A 20,668-nucleotide genomic window follows, 5' to 3' on the forward strand; every position below is an offset into this window, starting at 1 on the left:
ATCAAAATTAAACGAAATAAACATTTGAAATATGAGTTTGTATGTAATGTATGAATATAATATACAAGTTTCACTTTTTAAATGGAATTACTGAAATCAATCTACTTTTTCATGATATTCTAATTTTATGACCAGCACCTGTAAAATTAAATAAATTATTGTGCATTTTGTGGTGAACAAGGCAGAAAATTATTTTATTTTAATCAGAAATGCATGACTGGAACAAACAATGATTTTTTTTAAATATTAGCCAATTATAAACTCTTGTTAAATTGAGGATAAATCTGTTAAAACGTCAGATTTTTCCACACTCAAAGTGTCATACTTTTCAGATCACAGCACATCCAGACTTTGACCTCGCCTTCAGTAGATTTTCCGCTTAATCAATATTGCTAGGCAACCATTGTGCGAGCAGCAAGGACACCTGTTACACAGAAATATAAATAAATGATAAATCAGACAAAGAGCGGCAGCTTCTCAGAGCAAAACGGCTGCAACTCTCTGATGTTGTTGCATAATAAAGTTTTAATTCCTTCTCGGGAGGAAAAAGAGAGAATCTCCTTGAACTGTTTAAATCAGATCCTGACGAAGTCGTTGCATCGAGAGGTGAAGCTGTTGGTGTTTAAATCATAATAATGATAATATTTGTGTGCCGTCACCGCGATATCTCATAAATCAATGAACAGATTTTAATAAAACTTCCAGGGACGAATCTTTGGATGTTCGTCTACGTATGATTCAACTTTTGAAGCTTAATTCAAGATGGTCGCCACGGCCAATCAACAGTTCGATTTAACAGATATTGAGCTAAACTCTGATGTGGTTGCAGCTGAGAGTCGATCACAAATCCTCTGAGAGCGACATCTTGAAAAGTTGTTTTCGAAGTTTTAACAAACTGTTCCAAATCTGACGTTTCCCCCAACATCAGATTTTAATCTGAAAGGCAGCGGGCGACATGCAATCCTTCAGAGCAGGGGTGTCCAATCCTGGTTCTCAGGGCCACCATCCTGCAGGTTTTCCTTGTTTCTCTGCTCCAACACACCTGATTCAGAGGTTAAATCACCTCTTCATGTTCTGCAGAAGCCTGTTAATCACCCATTGATTCAAATCAGGTGTTGGAGCAGAGGAACAAGGAAAACCTGCAGGATGGAGGCCCTGAGGACCAGGATTGGAGACCCCTGCTTCAGAGGATGCTAGGACTTTATTTTCAGGCCTTAAATGAGGAGTTTGGTGTTTTTGTTTCAGATTATCGAGATGTTTGAGCGTAGCTGCAGAGCTCACGTGGTGGCAGATCTTTAAAGTTTAGTTTTTTTTATGTGTGGTCCCACCCGAGCTGACCTGCTTTAAATGATGCAACAGTTTATAGATCAGCGCGTTAGCGTGCGGCTCCACTTCCTAAACTACCCGAGTGAAAGAATGAGCAGCTGCAGCTTCGTGCATTAGTTTGGCTAAAATTTACACCAACTATTGATTGGCCTGTAAACTGTCGTCTGGTCTGAGCAAAGAATCGATGTGACAGAGTGACAGAGTCTGCTGATGAAATGAGTCATTCTCTGCCTTTTTGGGGCCACAGAAACAGGAAACGACACGACATCAGCTGTTTTTGTTTCCACGTCATTGAGCTTCTGTTTATGTTTGACTGTGGTTGGAGGGGAACTGTCTCCATTAGATCAGATTTTTATTCATCTGCCCAGAAAATCTGTGTAAGGATCAGAAATGTCTTTTTATTAGTTTCATAGTTTCATGGTCAAAATTAACAATAATATCTAAAAACAAAAAAAATAATTGGATTTAAAAAAAGATGTACAGGGTCGGCCATTTCTATGGATACACCTTAATAAAATGGGACTGGTTGGTGACATTAACTTCCTGTTTGTGGCACATTAGTATAAGAATGGGTGATGACCATGGTGGCCATTTTGGATCCAACTTTTGTTTTTCCAATGGGAAGAGGGTCATGTGACACATCAAACTTATTGGGAATTTCACAAGAAAAACAACGGTGTGCTTGTTTTTAACGTAACTTTATCCTTTCAGGAGTTATTTACAAGTTTCCTACCACTTATAAAATGTGTTCAAAGTGTTGGATTGTCGATGCAACCCTCTTCTTCCACTTCCTGGAAAGTGGATTGGTCGTCATGGGCCAGTTGAACGGCCCCCAAGGTCTCCCGATCTGACCCCCTTAGACTTTTATCTTTGGGGTCATCTGAAGGCGACCGTCTCTGCTGTGAAGATACGAGATGTGCAGCACCTGAAACTACGGATGCTGGAAGCCTGTGCTCGCATTATTCCTGCGGTGTTGCTGCCAGTGTGTGAAGAGAAGAGGGTTGCATTGACAATCCAACACTTTGAACACATTTTATAATCGGTGAGAAACTTGTAAATAACTCATGAAAGAATAGTTACGTTAAAAACAAGCACACAGTTGTTTTTCTTGTGAAATTCCCAATAAGTTTGATGTGTCACATGACCCTCTTTCCATTGACAAAACAAAAGTTGGATCCAAAATGGCCGCCATGGTCACCACCCATCTTGAAAAGTTTCCCCCCTCCCATATACTAATGTGCCACAAACAGCACCCTGTACATCTTGTAGTTATAAATATCAAACTAAAAAAACTAAAATGAAAATATTAAAATGAAAGAACAATCCTTGAGGGAATGCTTATCACCCGCCATGATGAGCGCCATCGTGTCATCTGTTGGCTCATAGAAAGGACTCTCAGCTACTACCACCCAATTTTAGCTCAACGTTTACAGAAAGGACGGAGTTGGAACCACTTTTCTGTTTGCTTGAGTTTGGTTGATTCAAAAAATGAGTTTGTTGTAGATTTTATTGAAATCCATTCAGCGGCTCATGAGATGTTTTGCTAACAGAGCTGTTTCCTGTAATTAATGGCAAAGTTTTAAAGATGGATTTCGTTTCATCCGTCAGCTCTTGGAGTATAAGTCGGGGATCGGTCTCCACCATTATCTGCGAAACTGATCGAGTTATCGCCGTTAATCGGTGGTAAAGGTTCAGTGTTGGATGAAAACTAATCAGGAAGTGGTTTGGGTCATAAGGGATCGAGCTGATCCATGTTTTGTCTCCTTCTGCTTTGAATTTAACGCTTTAATCAAACCTTAAAACACCTTTTGGTCTCATCCATTCACAGACTTGAAATAAATCTGCATTTTCTTTCCCTTGAAGACAAATGTAATCGTATTAAATGGAGTAACTTGTTAAGATGGATCCCTTTCTTCCTGCTTTTTGCTGGCTAACTGAATCCGGAGTCTCGGGCAGAACAAATCGCCTCCTTCATGGCTCAGTGAACCATCGACTCGGAAACCAGCCGAGTCCCTGGGATAGAAAAGATGCATGGCGCTTTAAACCATGGCTGGCCTCTGCGCCCTCACCCCCCTTCCTCCCCTCTCCTTGTGCTCTGGCTTGAAACCGCCGCTCCATGACACTGGACGTTACACGTAGAATAAAAATGAGGCGAGGCAGCTGGAAAATGGAACATGTTGTCGGCTGCAGAGGCTGTTTTTGGTGATTTAGGAACTGGAAGCTGCTCTAGATTAGGCTCATTTGTTTTAGCTAATGTAAATACAGTGGTGGGGCTGGACGGGGGAGGAATCAGAGTGTTTGCTGAGGTTATTTTTTTGCATATGGGCTGTTAAGATTATTGCGGAGCAGCTGTTTGATATATAACCACACCGAAATGGTAGATGCTGTTCCTGTCTGCCGTTTTGGTGGATGGCTTCAGTTACGCCGTGCTGTAAGTGTTGCTGTTAGTTCAAGTGAAACGACGAGAAATCGCAGGTTTTTTACTGGAAATTCCAAGCGGGCCTTTCAGAATAAGAGTCCTCCAGTCCCGTCCCAGAACAAATAAAAAAGCAGATTATGTTAATACAAGCAGCTCAGCCTCTGTGCAATCTTTGATCCCAGTTATCAGATTTAAGAAAAAAGGCTGAATCTTCACATTCTTGTTTTTGGTGCTGAAGTTTTTCACGCGATGTTTCGTGTCAGCCATATTTAATCAGCCTCTTAATCAGCAGGAATCTAAGGTTCACACACACACACACACACACACACCCCCCCCACACACACACACACACACACACACACACACACACACACNCCCCCCCCGCTTTATCTTTTAAAGCCAATCATAAATCTGTCAACGCTGCTGACATTATTGTGTGGAGGAGTTTCCTGCATGGGTCGAAGAAAACACTAAAAAATCACAGTCGACAAATACAGAAACCGCAGTTTTTAGTCAAAACCCAACGACCTGATGGCACAGGAAACTAAAACAGTCTCATTTATTCCAGCATAATCAAACTATTTCTTTTTATCTGCCGTTCAGACCGTTTCTTCAAACATTATAAAAGAAAGTATATTAGTTTAAAACGTTGACTAAAACGTCAAACATTAAAGGAAGTCTGAGCACCGGTGACTTTCCCCCCCTTCAATGTTTAACAGCTCAGGTCTTCAGAAGTCCCTGACCTTTGACCTCCTGTAGCTGCTGTGCTGCCAGTGTTTTGGACGGTGATAAAGTCTTATCTAACACACACAGAAAGTTAAAACACTCTCCCGGTTCGTTTAAAAGTCACCCCCGACATTCCTGTTGAGAAACCATCGGAGGTCGTCCGTCGCGGACGAACGCCGCCGTGTTTTCGCCGCCTCGTTAACACGTCCACGTTAATTTTTTCCCTGAAGGAGGATCGTAAGTGCAACACCACTGGTCTGAGCCGTCCCAAAACCTCGAACCAAAGCTGAGTTTTACGTTTATCTCGAACGCAACGTGATTAATACTCCAACACACACACTCACACACACACACACACAGCGCCCTCTGAAGGGGTCAATGAACACACGCTCTGTGACCCCGGAGTCGTCATACTCTCACATTTCCAGTCACCCTCAGATGCCATCAGTAAAAGTTTCTATTTCCAGTTAAACGAAGCAAAAAAAAAAAAAGAAAAATTCAGATTAAATTTAAGGATTTTATTTAAATCTTCTGCTGCCTAATTTGTGTAAAAAGGGTCTAAGTTGGAAATTTAAACCACCTTTTATTTTGAAGTTTTAGTAGAGTAATACAGCTTAGTTTAAAAGTCAAGCTAAGATTGGCCGGGGGAGGTTTAAAGGGATATTCCAAACAATAAAATGGGATTTTGTGAATGAGATATGAAGAATTATCTCACCGGTTGTAGAATAAAGAGGCTTTTAAGTGACCTCAGTTAGAAGAGAAAGTTAATTTCTGACTAAATTGACAATCTTAGTGGTGGATTAAAGGCATGAATAAAGTGCCATTAATGCAGTTTACATAGAATCCGACAGTTATTTTTATTATTAATATCAGCAGCATTTAGCTGTTGGCAGTCAGGAACATGAGAACATTTCTGCCAAAATAACTGTTTAAAACAGAACTGATGGCAATGTAAAGATTTTAATAAAATCTTCATGAACTGCTGAGACATTTTGAAGATTAAAGTTGTTTTAAAATGGCAATAATCTCTGTAGCTGCGTCCAGTCGGGCTGTTATAATGAGCTAACGAAGGCTTGTCCGAGCAGACATTTTGGGTTTTGTAAGAAGGATTTAAAGAATCTTTGACCAACCTGAGTTTAAAAAAATAAAGTTTATTACAGCCCAGATGAGAGGTAACTGTTGGTCGACGCAGATTTCACAGAAGTTCATGCAAACGCTGCATTTTTCCTGCAGGAAGTTTCCCAAGCTGCACAGGAAGTGCTACAGCTGCAAATCCCCATAAAGTTTCCTATAAATGACCGTGAAATGCAGAAGTGACAGCAGCGTAAAGGTTTTTAAAATGAAATGTTGTGAAATTTTGTTGATCAAAGTTGTTTTCAGGCTTCATTTTGGTCTTGTCCATGTTTGAAGCAGCTCTTTAGTCAGAATTAAAACTTTATTTCCCCAACCTGAAGTCGTTCACCGAGCCATCTACCACAGGTAAGATGTTAATTATTCGTAACCTTTCCTCAAAACCCAGAATATCCGAACTATTCCTTTTCCTGACGAACAACCATTCATGAAAAGTTGGAAGTAAAGCCAGGTAGATTTCAGAGTTTGAGCCGAATAGTTGAAAGAATTTTGAACTCAACTATGAGAAAACCCACAAAGGTTGATGTTAAATCCCGCCCCCTCCCTCTCAGGCAGACATTCGATGGTTCGGAGTGTTTTATTCTTTGACGAGCAGCTCTTCAAATCTCTTGACGAAGTATTGGATTGCCTGGAAGTGTCAGACCCTGGCACTGAAACAAAAGCCCCCCCCCCGGCGGCGTTTTCACGGTGCCAAGTCGGGCTGAACTGCTGGCGACTGAGCCAAGAGAGAAAAGTCCCCGTTTTAAAAAAAATAAAATAAGAGAAGCAAACATCGATCTGTGCAGACGTGTGAAGAACGCAAGAGGATGCTGTGAAACAAAACGGCAGCGGCGAGTCAGAAAAACGGGATCCAAGAAAGGCTTTCAGCTCATCCTAAACAAAAATATGCAAAAACTAATTTTAAGCCCCTTATTTATGATCTAAAATACAAACTAAACTGCAAATGCTTTCTCCTAATGTGTTGCACTTGAAGAAATAAATCTTTGACAGCAACAGGGCAGAGCTTTGGTTTTAACTTTCTCTGAGATTTAATCGTGGAAAAGATTCATCTTTTTTTTTAAATCACAACTTACTGTTTGAGAGCGAGGCTCCCAAAGGTGCAGCAGCTATTAAAGGTGGAAAACATGAAGAATCTTATTATTTAGGGATGCTAATTGTCAGGTTTCTGAAAGGGACATGCCATGCAGGACTGCTGTGCTGTGAGAGTTTGCAGTTAGTTTGAACTCGTGATTTTCAATCCGTTTGGTTTGACTTTGTGTTAGAAACACTGACTCACCGCGCCGCTGCAGGTTTACAAACTAATGAAGCTCAAATCCTCCTCGCAGGAACAAAAGGTACAACTTTCAGCTGTTTCTGACTCACATGTGACTCACTCTGAATAACAAGTTGGGTTTTTTTTTCACAGAAGCCTGGAAACTTTCACTGGAAGTGTTGAGTCTTTGTGGCGCTGAGAGGAGATGCTGACGGTTCTCGGTTCGAGCCCCACAGGTCAAAGACAGGTACACAAATCACACTAATAATTACCACATGTCACCTCCCAGCAGCTGCGCTTTTCCTTTTTATTATCGGCCCGTTTCTCCTGTGAGGTTCGGTCCTCGGCAATAACATTTTCACGAGCTGACCTTCTGTCAGCAACAACATTTTATATCCTTAAACGCTTTAACAATGTTTCATATCATTTCTATGCTGACGACTTCTTCTTCTTTGGGTCTCCACAGCGAGTCCTCCTCCATGTCCTCTCTAACTGCATCCATATACATCCTCTTTGTCTCTAACATCCTTCTGTCCCTCCTCTGCTCATGTCCAAACCATCTCAGTCTGTCCTCTGTGTCTCTAACATCCTTCTGTCCCTCCTCTGCTCATGTCCAAACCATCTCAGTCTGGCCTCTCAAACTTTATCTCCCGACCGTCTGCAGAACCTCTGAGATCTTCAATCTGTCTGTCTGAAGCAGGGGTCTCCAATCCTGGTCCTGGAAGGCCAGCATCCTGCATGTTTTCCTTGTTCCTCTGCTCCAACACCTGATTCAGAGGTTAAATCACCTCTTCATGTTCTGAAGAAGCCTGTTAATCACCCATTGATTCAAATCAGGTGTGTTGGAGCAGAGAAACAAGGAAAACCTGCAGGATGGTGGCCCAAAGAGGACCAGGATTGGACACCCCTGCTCTAAAATCAAACTATGGCTGCACAACAACTATCAGACGAGACTGAAGCTCTTATTGTTACTCCTGATTAAAAAATTCCTTTAATCAGGCAGAATCTTGCTTTTTTTGAACTTCTGCTGTGAAATCTAACCTGTCGTCTTTGACAGCTCCTTGTCTTTTGATAATCCCTGTAAAATACCAGCTTTTAGCTGGTTTGATCATTTAAGAAACATTTCTAAGCTGAGCTCATTTGTGTCTTGGTCTGTTTAGATCAGTGGTGTCCAATCCTGGTCCTCAGGGCCACCATCCTGCAGGTTTTCCTTGTTCCTCTGGTCCAACACACCTGATTTGAATCGGTGTGTGATTAACAGGCTTCTGCAGAACAAGAAGAGGTGATTTAACCTCTGAATCAGGTGTGTTGGAGCAGAGAAACAAGGAAAACATGCAGGATAGTGGCCCTCCAGGACCAGGATTGGAGACCCCTGGTTTTTTTTACTCGTTTCTTCAAAGCCTCCTCGGCTCTCCTTCAGTCTGTGCAGAACGCTGCAGCAGAAGAGCTCACACGACTCCTGTTCTCGCCTCTTTGTACTCGAGGAGACATTTTTAAATTTTGGTTTTAACCTATAGGGCACCTCGTAGCCAGCCCCCCCAAATTCATCATGAACCTTTTTGGCGCCTCCGTCTCCCTCCAGGACTCCGAGGTCTTTGAGTCAAACGCTGCGGGTCGTTCCTCGAACTCGTTTCAGAACTCGCGGCGCCTCCGAGGCTTTTCTGCCGTGAATTTCCAACTGATTTTATTTTATTTTTCAGCTTTTCTGTTTGTGTTTTTGTGTTTCTTATTATTATTTATAGTTATCTGGAATAACTTGTTTCACAAAAGAACTAAAATCAATGAAAAGTCTGATGCTCGGAGTATTTTAGATTAAACTTGTAACCCTCTGCATGCATTTGTCAAAACATTTCATGAAGCAGAGGACAGATTTTACTGAAACTAATCACGTCTAAAAACTGGTTAACTGGAGTTTTACAGACAGTTTTACAGACATTGAGCTGTAATTTAGTGTTGTAGTAGCTGAGTCGTCCTCAACACATAATCTGAGCTCTAACAGTTTAAGGTGAGATTGTACATGAAGTTATTTACAAAACCGCTGCAACTTTCTTTTAACATGAGATGATTCTGGTCTAAAACTCTGACATGGAAGGTGGCGGGTGATATGCAGTCCAGCTTTAGGATTAAGCTCATTTTATTTGTAATTGTTTATCATTCTTGGTCCTGGAGGGCCACCGTCCTGCAGGTTTCAGGTGTTTCTCTGCTTTGACTCCTGATCTGAACGACTGAGTGATTAACGGGTTTCTGCAGAACCTGAGGAGCAGAGAAACATCTAAAACAGGGGTGACAAACTCCATTCCTCAGGGCCCGCTCTCCTGCAGGTTTTAGATGTTCTTGCTTTAAAACACCTGGTTTAAATGGACGACTTGTTGTCGTGCTCCAGGAGAACGTGATGATTTGGTGAGGAGGTGATTAAACCGTTTGAATCAGGTGCGTTGGAGCGGAAAAACTTAAAACTCCCAGGACAGCGGCCCTCGAGGCCTGGAGTTTGACACCCTTGATCTAAAACCTGCAGGATGATGGTCCACCAGGACCAGGACTCCACTGATTTAAATAATTTTACTCAAATCTATTTGATCATCAAACACCACCTTTAAGGCTTGTTGTTGAAGAAAACCAGAGGGTCAAGTTGGGTCTTTTTTTTTACCACATATTGAGCTATAATTTGGTGTAGTAGTAGCTGAGAGTCGTCCCTAATCCATACTCTGAGCACCAGCAGATGAAAACGTTGACATGCAGGAGTTCTGGTTTCATTTTGAGCGTATTTTACACACAAAAACACTTCCTGTTTGTTTGTTTCCTGTTTGTTTTTCTTTTAAATGAAAAGCAGAAGTATGATGGGTTTGTCTTGTTTTTTGTAGTTTTTTTCTCGTTTCTGTACAGGATCTGATTTGTTTTGAGCTTGAAATATTCTGCAGAAATGACGCCAGCGGGATGCGTTTCACTCGCCGCCGCCCTGCAAAGATGTCGGACGATCTGTTGGCGCTCAGAGTTCGTGTTGGGGACGAGTCTCAGCTACCACCACACAAAATCTAAGCTCAATATCTGTAAAAATGACTGAGTTAGAGCCGTTTTTGTGCTTGGCTGCCATCTTGACTTGGGTCGGCTGCAGTAGTTAAACAGCTGTGGATCTTTAATGATTTATTTCTGAGTTTGGGACATTTTAACCTTTTATTTTTAATTATTTTATTATAAATTAATCCCCAAAGGGTTAGGTGGTAACGAGAGGAAATGGGACTTGTCCTGTCGCTCATTTGAACACATTTTATTCTGAAAATCTTTAACCTTTACATTTCAGAAACGGGGATTCCTTCACAATAACAGCTCTTAAAGCAATTCTTTATTTTTAAAAAATAAACAATCAACTGTGTGGAAACCTTCACCGTGGCTTCTGGGAAACGTGCACTGAAACCCACCAGAGTTAGTCGATTTCTAAAAGCTCAAACACACATTTGTTTAAAGTTTAAAGGTTTTGTTTTAAGGCAAACTTTGTGAATTTAGAAACAGAAAGCAGCTCTCTGGTGTATTTGGCAACTCGTTGTTTTACCAGAGCATTCATGAATATTCTCACTTATTTTCAGCAAGCTTTAAAAGAAGAAGAAGAAGAGCTTTTGGCAATAAAAGATGAAGGTTTACCCACTCTTCTTCTTTTTACAGCTGGATGGCTGTTTTGTTCTAATCGCCTCCTTGGTAATGACAGTAATTATCACAACCCGAGTCCTCAAACACGGAGCTTTTTTGGCCGGCGAAGTTCATTTCACTCTTTTTTTTTTTTTTTTTTTTTAACCCAGAGTCTTTCATCATTCGGTCCTCTGGGAGGTGGAACTGGCAAGTCGAGTGTGTGTGTGTGTGTGTGAACACAGAAGCTCGGTCTTACTGTGTGAACCAGACGCAGCAGTTTGACTCGGTGCCAGGCAGCGAGATCGTATCATCAGCGCCATGACCTCATGTTGTGTTGAAATATCGTCTCAGATTGTGGGTACTGTGTGTGTGTGTGTGGGGTGACAGATGTGCTTTAAAGCGGCGAGTATTTCGGCTTTGCTGGATTGTTATGAGAGGAGCTGAGAGGTGTTAAACATGGCGAGGAAGCGGCAGAAACGGCTTTTTATTCAGCTCGACGTTTGGGGGAATTTAAAGTCATTCTCGTGTAGCTGCGGCGGCCATCTTGATTTGGATTGACTCCCAAAGTTAACATGGAGTTTCATTCAAATGATCCAGATGTTCATGCAGGATCTAAACACATCTGTCTGTGAGCAATAATGCTTTTATAATGCATTTATTTATCTTATTTTTCAAACGTTACGTAAAAACAAACAGCTTTTTAATTGAGATAAAATGTCTATATATAAATATTTCTCTTTAATTTTGTGAGGGAACAGTAAAAAAGGATTAACATTTAGGTAAATTAGATCATAGAATGTATTAAATATGACTTATAAGCTGTTTTATTTGTGTTTTAGGTTGAAAAAACACTTTATTTTTATTTTTCTGAAAGGACCAAATCATTTATTATATTAAAAATTCAGGTTTAAAGGAACATATTTCTGAAAACATCTTTCTTAGAAAGCATCATGAACATTATGGGCAAAGATTTCTGCTTTTTTTAAGCAACATCAGAGAGGTTGTGTGTTTATGGTTAATATTAAAATATCCTGATTACTCTCAGGGTCTGTTTTACAGGAAATATATGTGCATTTTGATGAAATAAGAAGAAAGTATATTGTTAAAAATCTTAATTTTTCTTGTTTCCAGGGAGAGAAGTGTTGCATCTCAATCCTCCTAATTATGATTTAAAGAAAATTGGAGTACCCTGGCTGTCTCAGATCTCCTTTTAGATCTTTTAAAGGAAAATAAAAACCCGCTAAATGTTTTTATTTATTCTGTTTTAGTTTATAGTCAGAAAGGTTGCAGAGAGAAAGGGAGTTTAGTGCAAAATATTGACAAAATGCACAGAAAAAGCAGTTTTATTACCAAGAAATTAATTTTAATGTTCATGTGATTTAAAATAAATCAAGAATTTTTTTTAAAAAAGCTAAAACTACAGTTGACTAATGAGCTGAAGTGATTCATCAGGCTCTAAAATGAAGTATTTTAAATAAAAACGTGAAAAAAGTCGACGTTAACAGTGAAATCTGATCCGTCTGAAGCTGAAGTTCTGTTCTGGATTTCCGGGACCAACACTGTTGCCGCCCCCCCCTTCTCGCGTGTTGGCAGAAAACGAGTTAGTTGCGCTGCCAGACGATTTTTAGATTGTGGAAAAAAAAATAATCTGTGTCCCAATACGAGAATCTGCGTCACATTTGACTGCCGGGATCTTTGGATTGTAAAACAAACTGTTTCCTTTTCTGCCAGAGCCTCTCAGCTGCTCGCTCGTTCTCGTTCTGTAATCCTCTCCGTTTATAGTCATATGCTCGCTCTTTCAGGACTCGGTTCAGCTCGGATCTCTTTATTTACACGTTTAATTCAAATCCAGAAACGTGCGTCGTAATCCCGTCCACTTCGCTCAGATTATCGTTATTATTTACTAATGTTGGGACTTCCTTCTGAAACGGTCTAAGCTGACAAAATGCCAGCATCTTTCCTGTTTAAACTGTATGAAAAACGGACTCACTGTCGCCATGGTAACCACGCACTTGCCTGTCAGCACTCCTATTAAGGCGGGACAGACAGACAGGAACTCGGAGCTTAAGTTGAGCTGAAATAAAATCCTGTGTTCGGTGATGGGTCGTTAGGTTTTATTGGGTGTTTGTAGTGTTTTATTTAGCAGATAAAAGTTAAAAGTGACCCCCGCGCTTCCAGTTTTGAGGAGAGAATTGAGCTCAGATGCAGTGGAAGTCAATGGGAGTTTGGCAGAGAGAAACTGGGTGAAAGAAAACAAAAAAAAATTATATTTTGATGCATAAACTGTGTAAATCCGTCTGAATAATCAGTTTGTTTGTGAAAACTTAAATGGCACTGTCGTCCCACTGTAGGAGGCCACAGCGGGATTAAAGAACAAATCGATCCGGATTATAATCTGGATCAAAACCAGAATTTAATCCAACATTTCATCAGAATCTGTTCGTTAGTTTTTACCTGATCAGACGGACACAACCGGAAACAGAACCTCCTCGGCAGAGGAAACATGTCGGAGCAGAGACCAGTTTTTAACAAAGGAGGTACCTGTGACCTTTGACCCCCGTCACCTTAAAATCAGCAGCGATCACCCTTGATCCACGAGCCGTGGAGTTTAACATTCCTGTCATGCAGCTGCTGAGTTGAATCAGCACCAAAATCTCATCCCTTGTTTGACGTTTCCTGAAAATTTCATGAAAATCCGTTCAGAACTTTTTGAATAATCTTGCAGAGAGACGGACAGAACCTCCTTGGTAGAGGTAAAAATCAGAGAACTTAAGCTGGGATTGTAGAAAACCTTGTTAAAGATATAAAAATACCAACTTCTTCGTGTAAAGTCCAACTTTCTGAGACCTGTTTAGACTCTGAATGATGTGAAGAACATCTGGATTCACCTGAATCCTGTTTTCCAAGCAGATTTTCAGTCCAGCTGCACGTTTTCATGCATTCTTTGTCATTTTTTTCTCCACTACAGGAGAAAAGCTAATCAGATATCAGGATGGAAGCAGAGGAATGGCGGGCGTAAAGTGATGAGGGTGCTTCCCTGCTCGTGCATTGGCGCCGTTAATAATCGGGTAGAAATAAGGAGCTCTGCAGGCGCGGAACCGCAGGAAATCCCGGTCATCTACGAGGCCAAAAAGCTGGAAGGAAAAATCCTGCAGACGATCAGCGGAGACGCAGCTGATTCACAAAATACTTTCACGAGCTGCGATTCCTGCAACAGGAGGTGTTACGACACGTTGTCATGCCTAAAGTTCAGCTTTCAGATGGCTCCTCGTTCAGAATAATCTGTGATCTGGATTCAGGCTTTAAAGGAACCGGTATGCAGGTTCTCGACTGTGTGGAGACTTCAGCGTGTCTCATTCACTTTCAGTTAAAAATGAATAATCCTGCTTTAAAATGTAACTTTCTTTGTTTGTGCAAAAAAAAAGGATGTTTTGCACAAACATCACTTTCTCTGTCACCAGAAAACTGTAAATAAACGGTGCTGGAAATGTCACGTCCAAGACTGCGGTTTGTAAACGGCCTAATTTAAAATGCAATTTAGTGTTTTTATTTATTTTTCTCCATGTTTAAATCCTCTCCTGAGAGGCCGCCCTTAATCTGAGCAACTGTTGGAGAGATTAGACTGCAGACGGCAGCTCGTCGTGACTTTGAGGGAAATTTTACGGTTTTTATTTGCAAACAAGAACAAGTGTTTGGATGAAGAGTCCGGCCTTAATGAGAGACACTGAATCAGTTAATTAGCAGCTCTTATTAGTGTTTGATAATCAGATTTTTATCTTTACTTAGCTGGAAGATGTGCTGAACAAAGAAGTTCCTGTTAATTACAGATGTGGGAGCTGCTGTTTACGCCTCAGAGAGGATTTTACTCGAATCAAGGCCACGAATCCAAACTTTTACCATTGTTTGGTTTGTGTTTGTCCTCCTAACGAACGGTAAACAATGTAAAAACTCCCGCAGGCTTTGGTCTCGGTGGAAGCTTGGCGACCCTGACGTCTCTCCGTGGTCCAGAGGAAAGCAGCAGTTCAAACATCTGGGCTGGCGTTTGTTTTTAAAAGAGGAGCCATGACTCATCAAACGGAGGCGAAGCTCGACCCCGACGGGACGAGCCTTTAAGCTGCTCTGCTGTTCAGTAATCTGATGACAACCAAGCGTCTCTGTGATAAACTGAAGCCAACAAATCCATCTTTCTTTGGGTCAGGCTTTTTCACGTCGAGTCTGAACTGTTGCAGATTCACAAACCTCGTTGTTCTCGCAGAAAACTGACCATCTGACTGGATTTATCTTCCAACACCAAGATTTGCTGCACCTTACGGGTTTTATTTTCTCATATTCAGACAAAAAAACTCTAAATCCTGTTTTAGTTTGGATTTAATATGCAGCTGAAGCTTCTTCAGGGTTTTTAGACTTTGTTGTTCAAGAAACCAGCAAAAAGTTGGATTTTACTCTAATTTAGTGGAAAAAAACTGTCAAGTTTTACATAAAATGCAACATTCATAAACAGCATTGTGTAAACGTTAACCTAATTTCTTTATATTAACAGTCAGACTCTAATTATCACCAGTTTGTCTGCCTGTTAGCAAAATATCTCCTGGACAAATTTAAAAAACTTTGGATGAACATCAACAACTGATCAACTTCTGGAGTCAGTCCCATTCAAGATGGCCGCCACAGCCAGCTGTCGTACAGAATGAGGGTCACTGGTTCAAATCCGTCCATTGGTTCCTCAGATATTTTGCTAACAGATAAAGGAGCAAGAGGAGGGCGGCGGGCGATAACGACTCGGCAGAAAAATACATTTAATTCTGTCTGAATGTCAGAGTTTATTTAAATGTTTAAATAAATCAGTTTAGTGAGATGTTTTATTAAAAAGTTGGGTTTCTTCTTTCTCTGATTCTGGTTCGGTTCGGTTCTTTCCCTGCCCACATCTCGTGTCGGAGCCGCGCGCCGCCGTCACTGCGTGATTCCTCCTCCTCCTCCTCCTCCTCCTCCTCCTCGGCCAGCCCCGCGCGCGCGCACGCACGCACGCACGCGTCGGGAGCGCACAGAGGGCGCACGGGTGTCAGTCGGCTCCAGCCCTCCTCCGCGGCGGTCGCTCCTGGGTTGTTGTTGCGCGCGGCGGCGTCTCGCGGAGCAGGAATTTGTTTTTTGGGGGGAAGTGGATCTTCTGAGGACTCGTCTGTTTCGCTCCTGACGTTCCTGAGAATCAGGAGAGGAGGAGAGCTCGGGTTGTTTCCCTCCTGGTTCCTGGGAGGATGTCGGTCCCTCCTGCCGGGCGGCAGAAGTGAGAGGTCCGCGGAGCCGCCGCGTCTGGATTTCCTGTCACATTCTTCTCTGAATTCGGATTATTTTCTTCCAGGAGACGCCAAGTTGTTCTGGTTCTGGGGCTCACAGGATGCCGGGGACCCTCCAACCAACACCTCTCTTACTCTGAGAGAACATCGCTGGTTTCTCCTCTGTGGACGTAAACTCCGCGCACCTTTCTCGTCTTCGGCCCTTTTTTCCTTTTTTATCCTCAGCGGTTGTTCCATCTCCTAAGGATGCGTAGTGGATTGCTATTGTTCCTCCTCACCCGAGTCCTCTGGGTGTCTTGTTTGACTCAGACCGGTATGTTGGCTGGCTCATTATTGATCCTTTTTGCATCTTTTTGGCTCCATTGTTGCCTCTCACCTGTTCGGGGACGCGTCCGCGGGCTTCAAGTTGGACCGAAAATAAAACCGAATCAACCTAAAGTGATAACGGGAAGGGACACGCAGTCAGAAATAGATTTATCAGCTGCTGCGAAGTAATGCAGAACAAGTGTTGCATGCATTGTTTCACGCGTTTTAGTCTGTTTTTGTTCACGCGCCGGACGGGGTTTTGAATCCATTTTGCGCTCGTCGCCACTGAAGCATGATCTCCAGGCAACAAGCAATTTCACAAATCATTCACGGAGAAAATTAAATGTAATCATCCTCTCCAAGGAGGCGGGCGAAATGCATGCAAAGCAGCCTCACTTTGTCACCTTATTTCCTCTGAAATAGATCCGGGTTGAAGTTTTAGCGCAAATTTCTTTTGCGTAAATTCAGACTCTCGTCGAGCTTTTTTTATTTATTCTGCGCAGTGAAAGTTCAGGGGCACTGATGGGTGTTTGGAGTACTTAACATGTGTCCCGAGAATTGTGTGTTTTGTGCCTTTGCAGATAAATGCGGGGGCCACATAGAGATCCACGCCCCGGACTACCTGACCTCCCCGGATTACCCGAGCGCCTACCTGCCCTCCCAGCTCTGCAGGTGGGTGATCACCGCCCCTGAGGCTGGACAGAGGATCCTCATCAACTTCAACCCGCATTTTGATCTGGAGGACAGAGACTGCAAGTAAGAGTCCTTTCTCTCTCCGTCCTCTTCTTATTTCTCCCCCACCCCTCCCTGACATCTCGGCTCCTCAATCCTGCCTGGAAACAGCGGCGAACTCTGCCATCTATTGGTGAAGCTGCCAGTTCTCAGGGAAGACGGGATGAGATGCTGGTCCGGGCAATAATTTCCGTGGAAATGGAGTTTGATGGGTTTTATAATTCCTGCTGGATAAACAGGGAGGCTGACTTGTCCTGTTTGTCTCTGCTTGGTGTTTTTTAAAGGGCAGAAGCTGTTTGCAGCATCTGGATTGATGGAGTTCAGTTGGTTCTCTGCAGGACTGCAGATGTGCTTTTTAGTTTTCATCTGTAGGTGAAATTAAGATTTTAGGATAAAGTTGACTTTGACTGATCACATGTTGATGCTTTTCTCGTCTTCCACAAATGGAGACTGAATCTATGACATTTGAATCACTTCATTTGGATAGGTCTGTTTTTGTCTTTAACTCAGGATGTTTAAATGTTTGTTAAAAACAAAACATCCACACAAACAGCCTCTTGGTATCTTATTTTCTAACGCTTTGAGTCAAACAATGATTAGAAAGTCGGGACATTGTGTGAAATATAAATACAAACAGAATGCAGTAATTTGGAAATCTCATGGAATGGGATATGATCAACCTCAAATGTTTAAACTCAGAAGGTATTTTTTTAATTTAAAGGCAGCAACACATCTCAGAAGTTGTTCCCGGAGCAACAAAAAGCTGTAAAAGTTAGTGGCACAAATAATAAAACAGCTGGAGGAGAGTTCAGAAACTAATGAGGTCCCATCAGCTACAGTTTATAAAAGAATCAGGAGAAACCTCTGAGGTTTGGGCCCTCAGGTTCAGGTTCTGGTTCTGGTTCTGCTCAGGAACACAGCTAATTAGATTAATCAGCAAAAGGGACTGGACATGAAAAGAGCATTTTAGAGGCTGAATCTCTCAGAAGTAAAGACGGGCAGAGGTTCTTCAGTCTGCAATAAAAAGTGTCTAAAAATAGAGGAACAATTTCAGAATAATGTTCCTCAACAGAAAACTGTGAAGAATTGAATATCCCATCATCTGCAGCTCATAATATCATCAAAAGATGTGAAGAATCTGTGGAAACCGCTGAGGTCAAAGGTCAAGGCTGCTCAGGAACACTGTCTGTAAACACAGTTCACCGTGCCGTCCACAGATGCTGCTTAAAGCTCTATCAGGCAAAGAAGAAGCCAGATGTGAACAGATGTGTCTCCTCTGGACCAAAGAGGAGAACTGTTCTGAGGTCAGCCTGCCTCTCTGATGGTATGGGGGTGCATTAGTCCAGGTTTTAGAACATCAGACAGAATGGGACAACCTCAGGTCCAGATGTTTACAGATGCTCCACAGAGGGAAACATGATCCTGTCCCACAGTTTTAAATGAGTTGCTGCCAAAAAAACTCCCAATTACCTTATTTTTAAAAAGGTACAGTGTTTACTTTGTTCCTTTGTAAATAAAATACAGGTTTGAGATTTGAAAATAACTGCAATCTGTTTTTATTTACATTTTATAGAAACATTCCAACATTTTTTTAGAGCTGGGCTTGTAGATTTCAGCCCCTGTTCTTGTGATTTCCTTCAGTTTGTTTGGTCTGGGTTGGTGTCGGTGCATCTAAAACCATCCGTGCACGTTTCAGCTGCGTGTGTGTGTAAAACCATCGCCCCCTCCCGCTGACATCAGAACACTCTCCTGGATTGTGTGCATCCTTGTGTGCTGTTTTTTATGGCGGCTCCTTTGTCCTGTTTTAAAAGCTTCATAAACTGCTGGTGTGTAAATCACCGCTGGCCGCCCCACTCTGCCTCACAGATCGGGGGGGGGTTCTTCCAATACTATTGGATCATGTTTCACCACCAAGGGACTAATAAACCATTAGTGCTCAGGACAGATAGTGGATATCGTGTGTCTTTTAGTGGATTATTCGAGTGAACATGCTGGAAAGCTGCTGATTCTGGAACGGCTTTATTTTGGGAGCAGTCTAAAAGCTGGTTAAGTGTTTAATGAAACATAATAAATCCCGGTGATAAAAGTTTAGGTGTTATTGTTTGTCTAAACAACGTCTGCAAAGGTTAACTGGCTGTGCTCAGGCGGAGGTAAAATGAAATATTACAGCTTTGTCAGGGATGATCATGAGCTAATCGTTTTAGTATTGGTTGGTGAAAGGGCAGATACATTTCTGTGGCGTTTTTTTTTTTTTTTTTTTAAATTATAGCACTGTTTACTTCGTCTGCAGCAAACCGATTTGCTTTCTTCCAGTCCGGAGTGGCAGTATTTCCACTTTAAGGCTGCCGCAGGAATCAAAGCTGTGACCGTTAAACAGCCTGACCACCCGGCAGCCACCTCAACAAGTCATTTGGCTGCTGCCTCGGGGGGCCGCGGCTTTGCTCGATCGCTTTCATTATTTGTTGTGTGAGTTTGTGTTGGATGATGACGGGGTGTAGCTCGTAGCTCTCAGACTTGGCAGGAGCCATGTTGTTTTTGGGAGCGAGTCAAACGTTGGAAAATATACCCGTCCAGGGAGGCCTTAAGCCTTTTGGCGAGACTGCGGTCCCACTTTAAAAGTTCCTGAGATTATTTCAGAGAAGTTGTGCTGATGGGTGGCTCGACGTCAGCTCCGGGAACATCCCCTCACCAAATCGTTATCAGCTGCGCGTTTGACCCTGAAACAAAACGGGGACGGCGTTCGATTGAATATAACTAATAATAATCAAAGAAAAATCAAAGGAGATCCTGCGAACACAGCTTCATATCACCAGTACAGACGCTACGAAGGAGGCGCTTCCATCGGAGCTTTTAATTTTCTCCAATAAAGTCAGTTTTACCTTTGTCTGACTTTTTTTAAAACCAGTTTTAAGCTCAATATCTTCAGATCCTGGCTGCCAAACAAGATGACTTTATAAGTTAAATTGTAAACACAAACACTAAAATTTGATGTGGTAGTAGCTGACAGTCTTTGCTAACAGATCACATGAGATATTTTGTAATATTATATGTGACAATATGCATTATTTCAAGAAGCATTAGTTGTTTTTTATGTTGTTTGTTAAATCTTAGGAGGAAAAACCCCACAAGTGCCCATTTACTGCCACTAAAATTAAAAGTCTGTTTCGTCTAAGAGAAGAAATTCTTTTATTAGTGAATCTGACAAAGATGAGTTTGGCTTTTTTATATCACTTTCTTTCAGTCTAATATTTGATTCACTGTTATTTGACCATCAGTTGTTCAGCATCATAAACGAAACACCTGCCCATTTCTCCCAAAAATGGAAGAAATGTGGTGTAAAATATGTAAAATATGTTTGAAGTCAAAGCAGGACTGTTCGGTGTTCGAGCTGTAAGAGTTTGTGCTTCTGACTTGGTTTGTCGGCTCGAGTTTCATTTGGAAACTGTCCCATAAAACATTTGTTCCCAGCATCGTAACTTTCTGCACATCCGTCGTGTTGTCGCCTAAAAAAAAAGCCAAGAATTAAAAAACAAAACACTTTCACCCCGCGGCTGCAGGGGGAGCCAAAGAGCCTGACGTTGGAAGACAGGATTCATAAAGGACAAAAAAATGACTTTTACACGTGATCTGTTAGTCAGACCCTCCAGGATTTCGCGATGTTGCGATCGCAACTATTAACGCAAAATCAAGCAAACCCCGCGAAATCGCAACTTTTTACAACTTTCCCGCAACTTTAACCCAATATTTATTGTTTCTAAAGTGATTCGCCACAGTTTCTGCGGTCTAGTCTCTTCTTTGTGGGTTTGTGTAGCGTGGAATACAAAATAACCCCAAATAACTCAGGAAGAAGACACATGACGTCAC

General features: G+C 41.9%; 1 protein-coding gene across 5 annotated transcripts in view; it reads left to right on the forward strand.

Moving 5' to 3' along the window:
- Positions 1 to 20,668, forward strand: part of LOC108243851 (neuropilin-1a-like) — a 152,771-nt gene that overhangs the window by 81,933 nt on the left and 50,170 nt on the right. For 3 of the 5 annotated variants that reach the window (XM_025008902.2, XM_025008901.2, XM_025008903.2), the window contains 2 exons: positions 7,008 to 7,101; positions 16,654 to 16,828. Coding sequence is in view for 1 of the 5 variants with exons in the window: in XM_025008900.2 (XP_024864668.1) it covers positions 16,013 to 16,079; positions 16,654 to 16,828 (242 nt within the window). In the remaining 4 variants the exon portion in view is untranslated. Of the gene's footprint in view, positions 1 to 7,007; positions 7,102 to 15,622; positions 16,080 to 16,653; positions 16,829 to 20,668 lie in introns of those variants that run through there. The other 2 variants (XM_025008900.2, XR_005234570.1) reach the window with 2 other exon arrangements.

The sequence above is a fragment of the Kryptolebias marmoratus genome, linkage group LG20 (genome assembly GCF_001649575.2).
Source record: "Kryptolebias marmoratus isolate JLee-2015 linkage group LG20, ASM164957v2, whole genome shotgun sequence".
Taxonomy (NCBI): Eukaryota; Metazoa; Chordata; class Actinopteri; order Cyprinodontiformes; family Rivulidae; genus Kryptolebias; species Kryptolebias marmoratus.